The 15,788-nt window shown below is 44.8% G+C and overlaps 1 protein-coding gene across 4 annotated transcripts in view; it reads left to right on the forward strand.

Annotated features, from left to right (window-relative positions):
* Nucleotides 1-24: 24 nt before the first annotated feature.
* Nucleotides 25-15,788, forward strand: part of MED15 (mediator complex subunit 15) — a 44,047-nt gene continuing 28,283 nt past the window's right edge. For 2 of the 4 annotated variants that reach the window (XM_088143722.1, XM_088143724.1), the window contains exons 1-5: nucleotides 25-181; nucleotides 12,515-12,602; nucleotides 14,251-14,302; nucleotides 15,018-15,047; nucleotides 15,440-15,655. In XM_088143722.1, coding sequence (XP_087999848.1) covers nucleotides 126-181; nucleotides 12,515-12,602; nucleotides 14,251-14,302; nucleotides 15,018-15,047; nucleotides 15,440-15,655 — 442 coding nt within the window. In that variant the 5' untranslated portion in view covers nucleotides 25-125. The remainder of the gene's footprint in view (nucleotides 182-12,514; nucleotides 12,603-14,250; nucleotides 14,303-15,017; nucleotides 15,048-15,439; nucleotides 15,656-15,788) is intronic. The other 2 variants (XM_088143725.1, XM_088143723.1) reach the window with 2 other exon arrangements.

Raw genomic sequence — 15,788 nt, forward strand, 5'->3', positions numbered from 1 at the left:
CTTCCCGGCTCGCCCTGCGAGCGGTATCCGGCCTGCGCAGCACCGCCCACCGACTTCCGGCGGCCGCTGGCGGAGGCGCTCTGGCTCACGCGCCGGCAGCAGCGGGCGGCGGCGGCGGCGGCGGCATGGAGGAAAACGACTGGCGCAGCGCCAACTTCCGGCAGAAACTGGTCAGCCAGATGTGAGTCGGGCGGGCAGTCGGGGGGGGGGCGCTGCGGCTGCTTGGCCCGGCCGGGCCGGGCCGGGCCGGGCCGGGCCAGGCCGGAGGCGCCTCGGCCTTGCCTGCCGGAGCTGCCCGCCGCCTTGACCGGAGCTCCGCGTGACGCGGTAGTCTGCTTTGACAACAGGGGGCTCGCCGAGCGCTGGGATGGAGGGCTGCAGAAAAGGGCGGGCTGGGCAGCGGCGGCCTCCCAGGGCAGGCCTCGGGGGTCGGGCGAGGCCGGGGCGCGGGAGCGGGTGAGCGGCCCGCCGGGGGTCGCGGAAGGAGGCGGCGTTCGGCTGCCCGGGCCTCAGACCGAACCTGCGGGCTGAGCAGAGGCCCCGCGGGGGCCGAGAGCGGAAAGAGCCCCGCGGGAAGCGTGGAGTCGGCCTTTCCGTCCCCGGGAGTGGCGGGAAGCTCTGCCTCGCCTGAGGAACAGCCTTGCCGGACGCCCCCCCCCCCCGACCTGGGGGCTCCCTTGATGCCATCGGGGGGGGCTTCGGAGCTTGGCCCTCCAGTTCGGCCCTCGGCGGCTTGTGGGGCGAGGCGGAGGGGTGGCCTGGGTGCCGCCTGGTGCTCCAGGGGGCTCTCTGCGAGAGGCCCCCATGAGTCGGGGGGCTCCGTAGCTCCGCTTATCCCCTCTTCTGGGAAGTGAGGCGCAGACACCCTCGGTTCGGGATAGGATTGGAGGAAGCCGTGGCTGAAGCCGAGCAGGGGGGATTGGGGGAGCCGAATCCTGAGGCCTGGCGGGGCCTCGAGGCCTTCGGGGGCTGCGGAGGGAGACTGGCCTCATCCTATTGGAGAGCGCTTTTGCATCTCTCCAGAGGCAGAAGTTAAAGCTCTTGCACACACATTTGCATGGATATCTGAAAATACCATATCCTCCCTCAAATTAATATGTGTTATGAATTCTTCCTGGAGAATAACGTTGTTGGCCGTGGCACAAACATCTCTTTTAACAATCATTTTAGTCTCACTGCAACTGCAGCACAAAGATTTATTCATACCTTTCCTGTACAAGCACAGGGGGATCCAATAACTCCAAATACACTTTTTTTAAAATAAGTAAGTTCTCCTGACATTTTTGATTCAGACATTAAGTCTGTTTCCTGTTTAGAGAAAACGGGGTTCTTCATTCTTTATAAATTGCATATGAAATTGATTTATAAACAAATGTTTATATCAGTTGTTGGCTTTGTTTCATAAGATTTAGCAATCACTTTTAATAATTTAGGTATCTCTGAAGCTGAAAATACCACTGGTCCAAAGTGAAATGTCAATAGATGTTGCAGTTGTCAGTAGTGCCAGTGAGTGGCAACAGACTAATGTTACTCATTTTTTAACAAAGAAAATGATTAAAACTCATCATACAGTGATTGTTCTAAAATAAAAATCCCACCACCCATCCAAATCTTCCATATAAACAGGAAATTTAAAATCATTTTTAAGACCTGGATTATCCCTGTAGCTCAGTATTATGTGAGAAAAAGGATCAAAATGCAGTTTTTCAGAAATTATGTATTGCAATTTTTAGTCAGTGTAATAGTGATGGGAGATAGCATCTAATTACATTTTGAACAAACAGCCCAGTAATTAAAGAGACTACATGTGAGCATTCCAAAAGGGCCCAGGAAGGAGAATTTGCATTAAGTGAAACCATCCGAAATTGGATAATAGTGAAGAAATAAGCATAATATAATTCATGATTTGGAAAACCAAAATCCTCATATAACTGGCAATACAGCTTTTTCAAAGACATTTCCAGAATTGAAGAAGCCCATAGAAATCTACAGAACAGTGAATTGAGTTTTTGAAAAGTTTTTCCAGATATGAATATGGGAATTCCATGTAAAATATAAAATAACCTGGGAATTGCATTCATTTTTAAAGTTTACTTTATTCCAAAGGGTTTACACTCTCAGGGCTTAAAACTTCCCATCAGCCAAGGAAATATCTTTGTATAATTTATTCACATTTAATGTAATTACTTGAATATCCCAAGGAATAAGAGTATCGTAATAGTTAATAAAGTCAGTACGTATACAAAAAAGAGAATTACTATATGAAAAAAACACATTTTTGCTTATTGGCATTAATTCTCACCTAAACCAGTTAACAGAATATTCTGCAGCTTGTTCAGATGCATGAATCAAGCACATCAGAACCAAAATTGAAGTATGAAGTTCAGACATAAGAAAATACAATCACCATACATTGACAATTTATATGGTAGTGGGTTGTGCAAAAAAACCATGAATATTATAGTTCTGTCTAATAATAGCCCAAGCCAAGGAGACATCCCTGTTTAGTGAAAAAGACCGTCATCAGAAGATCTTCATCTTCTGGGGGCTGCATAGAGAATCTGGACTCATTTTCAGAATCCTTTGGGAAATCCAAATGTAGCATACATATATTGCCTATGGATTTCATCAAAAACCTTTTCCACATCAAGAGAGAGAATTATGGCTTGATCTTTCCTGTCTTTATTCAAATCCACCGTTTGAATGTCAATGTTTTACTGCTACTTGACAAGTTAGAGATAGGATGTAAATTCCTTCATGTGTTAAATCAGATTTACTCCATCAGTTCTGCCCATATAAGAGTTAGTTGAACAAAGAAGAGCCATTCCTGTTTTTTGGAGGGAAAAAGCAAGGCTACCCACTTTTGTTTGCACTTGCTATTGAACCTTTAGCATCTAAGCTGAGCCTAGATTGTAGTTTGAAGGACTAAGTGTTGAGATGCATAAATGTTTACTTGATCTTTATGGTCGTATCTGAGAGCACCAAGCAAGACATAACCATTTAGGATGATTTCAAAAGTGGCAGGCTTAAATGTAAATATGCATAATCTGGTTCCCAAGAAACTTGACAAAATATTGATTTATAATTACAGCCATATATGGAAAGATATTAAAAGAGATCCTTCTGTGTGGAGAAAGAAGAAGCTTATTCTCTTACAGAGAATTGCCACTGTTCAAATGAAAATCATGCCCAGAATTTTGTATTTGTTCCAAGCTCTACCTTACTGCAGGCCTGCACAGCATACAGCCTGTGGGCCACATGCAGCCTGCCAAGTGGCCCTGTATGGTCCGCTGACGTTTTCTAAAAACTGGTAACTTTAAAGCAACCACCATCAGTTCCAGCACTTCTGCTGCTCTGCTAGCTGTGGAACAGCTGATCAGCACTTCCGGTATTTGTGGCCCATGAGGATTTTTAATTTATCAATGTGGCCCTTTCCCCTCAATGAGTTGTGTAGGCCTGCCTTGCCTGGTAGAGAATACAGTTTTATATGCCTGGCAAAAAAAATATTAATAAGTTTATTTTCCTTGGGAAAAAAATCTAGAAATCATTGAAATTGTCACAGAAAGATTGCACAGTGGGTGGACATTCCTTATGTTGACCCTTATTTTTTTTACCACACTAGCCATTAAGACTGCTGCAACTAAACCAAAATGGCTGATGTGGAGTCATTCTGTGCTCCTGGAGCTTTGGCGGGGAAAGGTGCTGTGTTTAAGATATATTCAGCTTTAACTGATATGGAAAGAGGCCAATGAATGGGTTATGACAATGATGGGAGGATGATTTGGATTTTTGTTTCTCAGATCCAGATTGGAGCTCCATCTGGTTCTGACAGGAAGTAACTTCTTTGCTAAGGCTGTAGAAAATTATTTAAAAGTGTGTCATAAGTGGTTTAGAAGTGCCTTGCAATTAGCTCATATTATTGTGAATATACCACCTACCTGCTGGAATGGCTGCCAGTCCTCTGACACATATATGCAAAAGGTGGAAATGTCAATCATTGTTAGGTTTTGGCAGGAAATCCAAAATGATATTGCTGTTATGACAGAACCGCTTGTATTTTCACTTGACTTTTCTTTATTGCATATTTGTAAGGATTGCATAAAACACTGCTCTCCTTTTTGCTGCTGGCTGCATGACCTCTGGCCAGATATTGGAAAGATCCTTCAAGTTTGTCTAAGACTCTGGCATGCTAAGGTGTGGAATATAAGCTTTGCATGGAAAATACATGTCAATTTAAGATTCTTAAAGGCTCAGCTACAACAGATGTTTTGGAGTGAGTGTGGTCTCTGTTGAAAGTAGTGTTCCAAGGCTGTAAGTCATTTATCTGCCTTCTTACCTATTTTTAACCATTTTTAATTTTAGTTAGTTTTTGTGGGGTTTTTCCTCTTTGCTTTTTCATTTTGCATGTTGATGGATTGTATACTTGTGCATAATATTATCTTTAATTTAAAATAAAAATCAAATCTACAACCAGCCAGATATTATATAAATCATGTCTAATTTCCATAAATCCAATTTGATCACTGAAGAAGTCACTAATTAAAACAGCAGTTAAAATTTTAATAGCTACATTATTCTTGTTCAGTGTATATACAGCAATACAACCGTGTATGTAAGTGTTATGAGTCTCCCATTCAAAAATTAAGGAAATAACTTTTCCTGAATATAGTTCAAACTATTACAATGTCTCAGAATTCATCTCCTTTATGAATTCTTTATTATTACATACAGTGGGGCAAAAAAGTATTTAGTCAGCCACCAATTGTGCAAGTTCTCCCACTTAAAAAGATGAGAGAGGCCTGTAATTTTCATCATAGGTATACCTCAACTATGAGAGACAAAATGAGAAAAAAAATCCAGAAAATCACATTGTCTGATTTTTAAAGAATTTATTTGCAAATCATGGTGGAAAATAAGTATTTGGTCACCTACAAACAAGCAAGATGTCTGGCTCTCACAGACCTGTAACTACTTCTTTAAGAGGCTCCTCTGTCTTCCACTCGTTACCTGTAGTAATGGCACCTGTTTGACCTTGTTATCAGTATAAAAGACACCTGTCCACAACCTCACACAGTCACACTCCAAATTCTACTATGGCCAAGACCAAAGAGCTGTCGAAGGACACCAGAAACAAAATTGTAGACCTGCACCAGGCTGGGAAGACTGAATCTGCAATAGGCAAGCAGCTTGGTGTGAAGAAATCAACTGTGGGAGCAATAATTAGAAAATGGAAGACATACAAGACCATTGATAATCTCCCTTGATCTGGGGCTCCACGCAAGATCTCACCCTGTGGGGTCAAAATGATCACAAGAACGGTGAGCAAAAATCCCAGAACCACACGGGGGGACCTAGTGAATGACCTGCAGAGAGCTGGGACCAAAGTAACAAAGGCTACCATCAGTAACACACTACGCTGCCAGGGACTCAAATCCTGCAGTGCCAGACGTGTCCCCCTGCTTAAGCCAGTACATGTCCGGGCCCGTCTGAAGTTTGCTAGAGAGCATTTGGATGATCCAGAAGAGGATTGGGAGAATGTCATATAGTCAGATGAAACCAAAGTAGAACGTTTTGGTCTAAACTCGTCGTGTTTGGAGGAGAGAGAATGCTGAGTTGCATCCAAAGAACACCATACCTACTGTGAAGCATGGGGGTGGAAACATCATGCTTTGGGGCTGTTTTTCTGCAAAGGGACCAGGACGACTGATCCGTGTAAAGGAAAGAATGAATGGGGCCATGTATCGTGAGATTTTGATTGAACACCTCCTTCCATCAGCAAGGGCATTGAAGATGAAACGTGGCTGGGTCTTTCAGCATGTCAATGATCCCAAACACACCACCCGGGCAATGAAGGAGTGGCTTCGTAAGAAGCATTTCAAGGTCCTGGAGTGGCCTAGCCAGTCTCCAGATCTCAACCCCATGGAAAACCTTTGGAGGGAGTTAAAAGTCCGTGTTGCCCAACGACAGCCCCAAAACATCACTGCTCTAGAGGAGATCTGCATGGAGGAATGGGCCAAAATAGCAGCAACAGTGTGTGAAAACCTTGTGAAGACTTACAGAAAACGTTTGACCTCTGTCATTGCCAACAAAGGATATATAACAAAGTATTGAGATGAACTTTTGATATTGACCAAATACTTATTTTCCACCATGATTTGCAAATAAATTCTTTAAAAATCAGACAATGTGATTTTCTGGATTTTTTTCCCCATTTTGTCTCTCATAGTTGAGGTATACCTATGATGAAAATTACAGGCCTCTCTCATCTTTTTAAGTGGGAGAACTTGCACAATTGGTGGCTGACTAAATAATTTTTTGCCCCACTGTATAAATACATTAAAATACCAACTTTCATGTGGCTTAATAAGCTCTTGAACTTGTAAATGTAAACTGATTGGTCTATCATTTGATATATAAGAGATGTCAATCATGCATGTTTGAAAGTAGTGAAAAATGTTGAGGACACCAAAATATAAATAATTATTTAAAAAATGTTGAAGTCTAGCTGAATAAAAAGTATAATCCCATTTTTTAGGATTTAACAAATATGAAGCATCAATCACATCTAATTTATTCATGTATGTTTGAGTTACAGTTCTCATTAATGATTGTCTTTTATGGGTGGGAACATTCCTGTCCAACTCTCATTGAAGCCTCCCTCCATGGTAATATAGGACATGCCATCTAAATTGTGAAAATATTCATGAAACAGCAGGGGAATCTAAATTAGGTCCATAAACATTAATCATAACGATACAACCAAAATTAAAAAATGTTCATACACCTGTGGAACCTGAAAAGAAAAGTATTTATGAATCAAGATGACCACTTCTTCCACCTGGCTGAAGCATTAGTCAAATCAACCTCTCCAGTCCCATCTTTCAGCAGAGGATCTTTGTTTTCCATTAAATGAATTTCGTTTGAAAAGACAACACTGGCTTTTAAATATTTCAGATGAGTTAAATTACACATTGCTCCCTAGGCTCTCTTAAAGCATTTACATTAAGTTCATTTAAATGTTTTCTACTGGCCTGTAGTTACATGTTATTAAGATACACGTTGGCATGTATTTTTTATTGATATTGTTTCCAATATTGCATAATATTATTTCATAACTATATAAATACAAATTAAATAAAAAATGTCCATATGAATTTTTAAAAAGAAAAAATAGAAAATAAAAGGAAGAAGAAAAAGAAAAAAACCACAATTCACTTCTTGGCATGACTTTGCGGCTCCTTCCCTCTCTACTACAACAGGATTTATTACTTTTTTTAATTATTGATTTGATTTGATGTCACCCAACTCCAAAAGACTCTGGGCAACCTACAATAAACCAAACAATATAAAAACAGTATAACAAAAAAAACAATGAGCAACAGAACCAGAACTGGAAAAAAGGAACCCCCCCAAACACCCTGCTAAGACCAAAGGGGCACCAGCCACCCTACCCGAGGCCTGGGAAGACAGCCAGGATTATGTAGCAGCTGGCTTAAACAAAAAGGGGGGAAACAAACTGCTGTAAGAGAAAACCGGGGACAAAAGGAGGAAGGTAGGAAAGAGTTCAGACAAAATCCTGCCTGGCCATGTGCCTGGGTGAAAGACAAAAATAATACAGCGGCGAGCCAGAGCTTACTAAATAGTAAGTAAGGAAAAGGGGGAGGAGTCTAGTAGAAGAAAAATGTTTCTAATCTTAACGTTTCTAATTTTGGTATTATGTTATTGATGGTAAGGGTGATATTACTTCATTACTTGGAGGTAAACCTAAACATCTGGAAAAACAGACATGTTGGTTTTATGTCCTATGAGGAAAGCCTTAGCTGAGGAGGGGATCTAAAATTTTTAAGTTTCCTCTTGGAAATTGATGCAGAACTTAAAAGAAAAGCACACATAAAATATTGCAGCTGCAAAGGCTTAGCTATGAGCCTTGTGAAACGTTTCCATTTTTATGCCACTTCTTTGGTAAACTCAGAGAAATGGATATTTTATTCTTCAGTTGCTGGGACCCCATTCTAATTGAAAGTTCACTGAATCTTGTTGAAATCAACACAGAATCTGTCCTCTTGTAGGAGCATTCAACAGCGAACAGTAATTAAATTGATTCCAGCCCCAATGTTTGTGTTAGGGGGATTTTACTAACATGCTCAATTTCAATGAAGTCAGCTAGCAGTATAAGTAGATCTCTAAAAAAAACTTTTCCATTAACTCTACCAAAGAAGTTTGAGCAGGAATAGCTTCAATGCCAGTTACATACAGATTTTTCCTACTTACTTGAGATTCTAGAAAGCTAATCAAGACTCTGTCATTATCAAGCATTTTCTGGGCTTAAAATTGATCCTCCAGACTAGAAACTTTCTCTGCACTTAATGCCTGGAGATAGATTATTGGATTAGCTTCAAAGCCTTTAATTAGCAAAGAATGATTTTTAGTAAATTAGCCATCATTCCTTTCCTGCCTTTGGTGTTGTGGGTGGTAGGGATGTGGCTAATGATGGAGCTGAAGCATATTTCTTGACTCTAGTTGACTTGCTTAGAGCCAAATATTCAATTAAAATAAAAACTTTACAATGGAAATATCTTTAATTCCCCAGATTAATGAAATGTCCCCACAATGCAAGATTTCATGTAGGTTTAAGGAAAAAATTGGGAGAGGCTAGAGAGATAACTACTTGCACCACCATCACAAACTAAAAGTTCTTTCCTGAGGCATTCCTATCAAGTAGATTGATTGTATGTTTTGTCGAAGGCTTTCACGGCCGGCATACGAAGGCTGGTGTGGGTCTTCCGGGCTGTGTGGCCGTGTTCTGGAAGTCTTGTTTCCTAACGTTTCGCCAGCACCTGTGACCGGCATCTTCAGAGGGCAGGAGCACAGACAGGAGCTGGGCACAGAGAGAACTGCTCCTGTCTGTGCTCCTGCACTCTGAAGATGCTGGTCACAGGTGCTGGTGAAACGTTAGGAAACAAAACTTCCAGAACACGGCCACACAGCCCGGAAGACCCACACCAGCCATAGATTGATTGTAGTTCAAGTAGGTGGTCCAGAAGGTACTTCAGCCACATAAGATCATAGGTAAAACCAGCACTTTAACATTTCACCTGGAAACCTGTTGGCAACTGATGTAGACTAACTGAGCATTGATGAGAGTGGGAGTTACTGTCTCAGCGTTCACTCTGGGTCAGGCTGAAACTGGAGCTCCCAAAGGTCCTCCTGGCCAAGGACCTACCTACCCATCCAGCAGTAGCTATGACTCCAGAGGATTCCCACATGCTCTCTCTCTCAGGGATGATGTTAACCCTTTGAGAGACAGCACTAGAGCTGGTAGAAGCTCTCACTGAATAAACAATAGCTCTATCTTGGTTGGGTTCAACATCAACCTTTTCTTTCTATCCTGCCATTAGACCTTCCAGAGGCTGTGTATGAATCAAGCGTTTCAAGAAACAATAAGTACATTTACTAGCCAGAGTTTCTAGGTTGGAGGCATTTAATTTAGCTTATTTTTTTTTCTCTGTTTAAATATCAATTCACTGTTCCCATAATGCCCATTTGCAAAGCTCCCTGGGTGGTTTCTGTTTGTCTAGTGATTTGGTTTTCCATCTCTCATGAAAAGCTTCATAAAAAGGGAAGATCCCTTCTGACAGCTCAAGGTTGGACAGTCTAGGCGTCCTCCCAGTACAACCACCAGTTCCTCTTCCCCATACTGGATGGCTCCAAAATGTTTAAACCTATTGGAAAGCAAGTGGATTAAGGAGTAAAATGTATCCCTTAAATCTTTATGAAGGTTAAGACACCAGTTTTGACCCTTAAACTTTACCTAAAGTGTCATTCCTGCCAATTCCATCAAAAGTCTAAAAAAGCTTCCTACCCCTGTTCTGGACTGACACATTTTTGAGGCATCTTGGAATCAGCCAGCGGTTTAAAGAAGGTTATAGAAGCAGGAAGGCATGACGTTGCAGGTGGCAGGATCCTTGAGAGGAACACCTGCTAAATGTGGAGAAACTTGCAGTAGGCCCAGTCTGGTTGACTAAGGCTGGGTATTGCCTGTTATCTGGGAAAAGTCTGAGCCTGTGATTCTTGAGGAAGTGGAGAGGATTCTTCGGACTGTAAACATGGCCAAACTGCAACTGCACAGGCTTACCAAGACCAAAAAGCAACGGCCCTAGCCCTAGCCATAGTCTGCTAAAACAAAGTCTTCCTGGAGGAAGAAGAATTCTGGACCAGGGCACCAAAATGTGTCTGACTGGAAAGGGGGAAATCAAAAGAAAGCCCCCCTTTCAAAGCTGAGTATACTGGACCCTCCTCCAGTTAGATGGAGGACTTTATTGTGAGTGTCTTCAATTTGTGATTTCCACAACCGCTCTTTCATATACAACTATGGCAAGCTTACAAGGCTGAGAAACAAAAATGTAGACAAATTAACACAGGAATAGAAAGGATCATACCAGGAAAAGCAATAAAATCAAGTGCAAACCACTCAGACTCAACAGCGGGCTCATGAACATCTTAGCACAAGGTCTTCCAAGGGTCTCTGGAAGGACAGCACAGATCTGAGGGGGAAGGCTATTCCAGAAAGCAGGTGCAGCAACAGAGAAGGCACGCGCCTCCTAGGTCTCACAAGACCACACCACCAACCTGGTCATATCTTACTGGACAGGCAGACTCAACTGAGGACATGTGATCCTGCAAATATCTTGGCCCTATGCCATATAGGACTTTATAGATGGCAAACAGCATGTGGAATTGCATCTGGAAGCCAACTAGTAACCAGTGCAGCTCACACCACTGCATTCTGGATCAGCTGTAGCTTCTGTGTAGTCTTCAAGGGCACCTCCATTCAAGGTACATTGTAGTAATTCTTATGCAAGGTGACTGAGGCATGAGTGGCCATGAGCAGGGCATCATGATCCAAGAAAGGGCACAATTGGTACAGCAGATAAATCTGTGCAAAGCCTTTCCTGGCCATAGCTGCTACCTGCTCCTTGAGCAACTGCTGAGAGTCCAGAAAGAAAACCAGACTTGTTCCACACTTGTTCTATATGGGGAAGCGCAACCCCACTGAAAAATAAAGTTAGTAAATCCCTGGAACCAAAGCCCTCAGCCTCTTGGTCTTGCTCCAGTTCAGCTTCAACTAATTTCTCCCCATCCAGACTTCAACAGCCTCTAGAAACTGAGACAACATATTGACCACTCGGTAGTTGGTCCAGACAGATACCATGATTAATGGTATTGAATGCTCCTAAGAGATCTGATTTTGATGTGAATCTGGAGCCTGGTGAACCAGGATAGTTGTACCACCCCCATTCTGGCTCCACCAGAGATCATCCACAAATGCAATCAATGCCATCTCCATACTACAGCCAGGAGGGAAACTGGACTGAAAAAGGCTGGCTAATCCACTTGCTCCAGAGCCCTCTGGAGCTGCAATTTGAGTGCTCAACTTCTCAACAGCCTTCCTCAAAATGGGAAGGCTGGAGACAGGTTGGATATTAACCAATACTGTTGGGTCCAGAGATGCTTCTTAAGAAGGTGGACTTCTGCCTCCATCAAGAGATTATCCCCTCACTCAAGAATGAGTTCACCACCACTTGGATCCCACCACATGCCACTTCCCAGGAGGCCTTAATCCAGTCAGGAGGGGCATGGATCTGACCAACATTTGGCCTTGTGCTGTACAAATGTCTTATTGCTTATAAGCAAGGAAATGTCCTTGTGCCTTTAGAGCTCCAAAAAGTGTGACCTGGTTGGGCCAACAAAGCACAGTCCTGATCATGGGTTGTGTCTCAAAGCCTGCAGGGGAGCAAGCAGGATGTAACGATCTACCACTCCCAACTCCCAACTTCAATAACTCTCCTTGCAACCAATATTGGTTCAAAAGAAAGTTCATTTATTGAGAACGTGTACAGTTCCAAAGCATTGCTAAGACTGAGCCCGTGTGTGCCAAAAGTTGCTTTTACCTTTTTTCTTTTTCCCCCTTGCACCCCCCAACCTCCTAGTCTTCTCACACTTGCTTGTTGGTACAACCTTGAGCATTCCTCAGTCTTTGATCAGCCCATCTGCCTCTAACGGTCATTTCTTCCATCCATCCTTCCAGATCCTTCCAGCAACCCCCCCCCCCCATGTCTCTTAATGGCAGAACCCAAGCAAGCAAGCTGGCAAATAATGTGGTTAATTGATTGTGAGGATTCTGACACAGGAGGGCTGGGTGCAGGAGAAGCCAGTAACAGCCGTTCAGGAAAGAGCCAGTCTCTGTTTAAATCCAACCCCCTGACAAGGCAGAGAAGGGCTTTGGCCACCCATCTGCCAGGAAGATCATTATGGCTGGAAAAAGCAATTGAACAGAATCCACAGCTGGTTTTCAGGGTGTTTTCTTTACAATGATCAAAGTTGTTGCCATGAGGAGAAGCCAAGTGAAGTTTCAGGCCCATTCACAATAGCTGTGCCATAAACTGAGGTGAACCCAAGAGTTGTCCCAGGCTGCCCTAGTTTTGAGCAGACTCTTGTTTTTTATGTCTTGCAGTGAAGATGCCATGAGAAAGGCTGGTGTTGCTCACAATAAGACTAGCAAAGAAATGGAAAACCATGTTTTCATGAAGGCCAAAACACGGGTAAGACATTCCTTTCCTTGATGAAGGAGACATGTCAGGGTGAGGACTCAGACTCAACAAGGAGGGGGCTGAAGAGCCAGTGGCTCCCAAGCCAGGGAGGCTCACAGGTGAGGCGGCCACTCTCTGGGATGTCGCACAGAAGTTCCTCCCTGCCCTCCTGGGGGCATCGGGCATGGAGGAAAGCGGCCCTTCTCAGGCACCAGGCCTGATAGGGGCAGACAGAAGAGGCAGCTCCCTTTGCCTGCCAGGGTTGTGCTTTTGGCCTGACGCTTCTCTGCCCAGGGCTCCATTCCTTCCTGGCTGTTTGTGTCACGCAGGAAAAGGGGAGCAGCAGCACTGGCAGAAAGCAGAAGATGCCGGCCCATCCTCTGCAAGAAGGAAGAGGAAAAGCCCACTCTGCCCTCTCTTTCCCACCCTGCTTATTCCAGGCATCACAAGGTCCAGCTTGGGCTGCCTGATGGGTTTCTCCCATAAGGGAGTGGAAGAACTGCCTTGCCTAGCCAAGCCTCATCCCTTCCTCCCCTTTTGGCACTTCCACAGGCCCCAGGCAGGAAGCATCTGGTGATGCCCAACCAGCCATCTGCCGATTCCATTCCTGCCATAATTGGGCTGATGCAGTAAGACACCTTCCACTGGACCTTATCCACAGAACGGGGGGGCTAAAAGGAAGGCAGTGCTTGACGTGAAATTTTATTTGCTTTATGTGAATGAAAGGTGTGCAAGCTCAGTAGGTGAGATGTACTTTTCAGTGAGTGGGTGTAAAATCTGAACTCCTGACTCCTTCTCTGGAAGGATATGATGCCTCTCTTCAAATACATGAACCAAGGTCATGGAGGTCTGTGCAGGACGTAGAATAAGGAAATTAAGTTACAGAAAGGGAGGTTCTGCTTGTATGTTGGAAACACTTCCTAAGGAAAGGAGATCCTCCCCCCCATCCAAAAGGAAAGGTGCTGGACTAGGAGCAGGGAGATCTGTTTCTAGTCCACAGAAGCTTCCTGGAGGGGGGGAACAGGAGGAGGGGAGTGCTCTGCACAGTGCGTTGAGCCCCTGAATGAAAGGCAGCATATACATCTAACACATAACACATAAATGAAGTAGCAACGGAAACAGGGCTTTCCTGTTCGAGACCTTGGCTGCAGTTCTCAGAATGCTTGGTGGGGAGCAGCCCAGGGTGATCGTACGAGGCTGAGAAGTGGAAAGAGGTGGGGTCAGAGCAGCTTCTCATCCCAGAGGTCAAGCACCGTAACCTTAAGTGAATTTGTGAATCCACCCCTCCCAGCTCTGTGGCCTGAGATGTCCCCTGCCCACATGGCACCCAGTCCAGTGCATGCGGAGTTTGTGAACCCCATGACCACGAATTTCTGAATCTCATGAGTTGAGGAGATTGAGCAGCAGCCAGGCTCCAGTGGATCCAAGAAGGGATCCCTCTGGTCTGAGCCAGAACCTACAGAGCCCTCCTGCTCCTGCGGTTGCTCAGCTGCGGAGCTGCCTCTGTCTTCTGCCTGGGCCCCCCTTCCACCGACAGGGGCCTTTCTCCCATGCTCTGCAAAGGCCAACACACCCTGCCTAGTGGGGCAATGAGTCACAGCAGCCCTTGCCTCTGCCTCCCTGCTGCCTTCTGCAATGTATGTCAATTTTCTACATTTAGGACGAATATCTCTCTCTCGTGGCAAGACTCATCATCCATTTTCGGGATATTCGTAAGTAGCCGTGTTTCTGTGGATCAGCTTAAGGGCCTTTTCCTGGCTGCCTTGGGCCAGGGGTGGGGAGGAGTTGGAGTCAGGGGGCTCGCACCAAGCCTTAGCCCCCCATCCTCCCCTAGTTGGAATTTGGGGCCAGCTTCTCAACTGAATAATTGAGAAAGCTCTCTAGCTGGGCCTGTTCTCAGCTCCCCCTGAAATCCAAAGGAGAATTGCAGGTGCCATGCTGAGCTCTCAGAAGGAAGGAAGGAAGGAAAAGGGGGGCTAAAATGAGGGATAAGAAAACCAGGTACAACACAGAAGCCCTTTCTTTGAATGGCGTGGCCATCTGATTGCCTATAGGAAGGTTTACTCTTTCCTTTATATGTGAGGATGCTATGTAATCATAATAGTCACAATGTAATTATCTCATTTTGGTTTGCCTGATTTTTTTCTGGAAAAATGATCTTTCCAGAGAATGAGTAATATTGGCATTAGCTCCGAGCCCCCTGAAAATCCCCATAAATGGCACCTTGTTTTAGGCCTAAAAGCCCATTGGAGAAAGAGTCCAAAGGCTTTAGGGACTCCAGTTCCTCACTCCTGCATTTAAAGCTATTGATTTTAAATGAATCCTGCCTTCAGGGAAAGACCTGTGTTTCCCAGCAGAAGTCCTGTTGCCCCAATCTGTTGTTCACTAAATCTGTGTGTACAACCTGTTAAACTTTTTATTTCCTAGACAACAAGAAGTCCCTGGCCTCCGTCAGTGGTAAGGAACAACTCTTTGTCACCTTCCTCTTGTAGTGACACTTCCTAGGGCCTCTTCCTGTGTGCCACAGCCAGAAACCGAAGGCGAGGGTGGAGGGGTATGTACTCTGGGCTGCTTAAGGCAGTTGGATGGCATTTGGAACTTCCATGAAGGAGGAAGATTTTGTGAAAAGAGGAAACAGGTTCTGAAAAATGCTTTCTGACACTCCCCACCCTGCCCCTTCTTCAAGCTCCAAGAGGATGCCGGAACACTTCTGTTCCACTTCTGTAATCAGAGCCTGGGTGGGTCAATGCCTTTTCTGCCGAGGCAGGTGGAGCTTCACGTGAAGCGGGCGTGTCTTCAGCTGCGTGAGCAGAGCAGAGCAGATGTGCCTGTCTGTTTTTTCTCCCCAGATCCAATGAATGCCCTGCAGAATCTGACTGGTGGTCCGCCAGCAAGAGCAGGGGCCATAGGGATGAATCCTCATTCTCAGGGGACCTCACTGGCTGGGATGAGCGGGCTTGGCCCCCCCATGGGGCAGGCAATGAATCTTCCAGGGCAGCAGCCTCCAGGATCTGCTGGACTGGCCTCTCATGGCATCCCAAACATCCCTCCAGCCACCCAGCCAAGTAAGTGTTTGGTGCGCGCCCCCGCCTCTTCAGGGAACAGCTCCCTCTGGACAGGTTGGGCCTTTCCCAGAGCCTGAAACAGAAATGTGCACGATTGGTTTGGGGGGCTTTCTCCCCAGGGCTCTGAATGTAG

This window comes from Python bivittatus, unplaced genomic scaffold, assembly GCF_059951505.1.
Source record: "Python bivittatus isolate LINGU-HERP-01145 unplaced genomic scaffold, Pbiv_v1 ctg000390_np1212, whole genome shotgun sequence".
In the NCBI taxonomy this organism is placed as follows: domain Eukaryota; kingdom Metazoa; phylum Chordata; class Lepidosauria; order Squamata; family Pythonidae; genus Python; species Python bivittatus.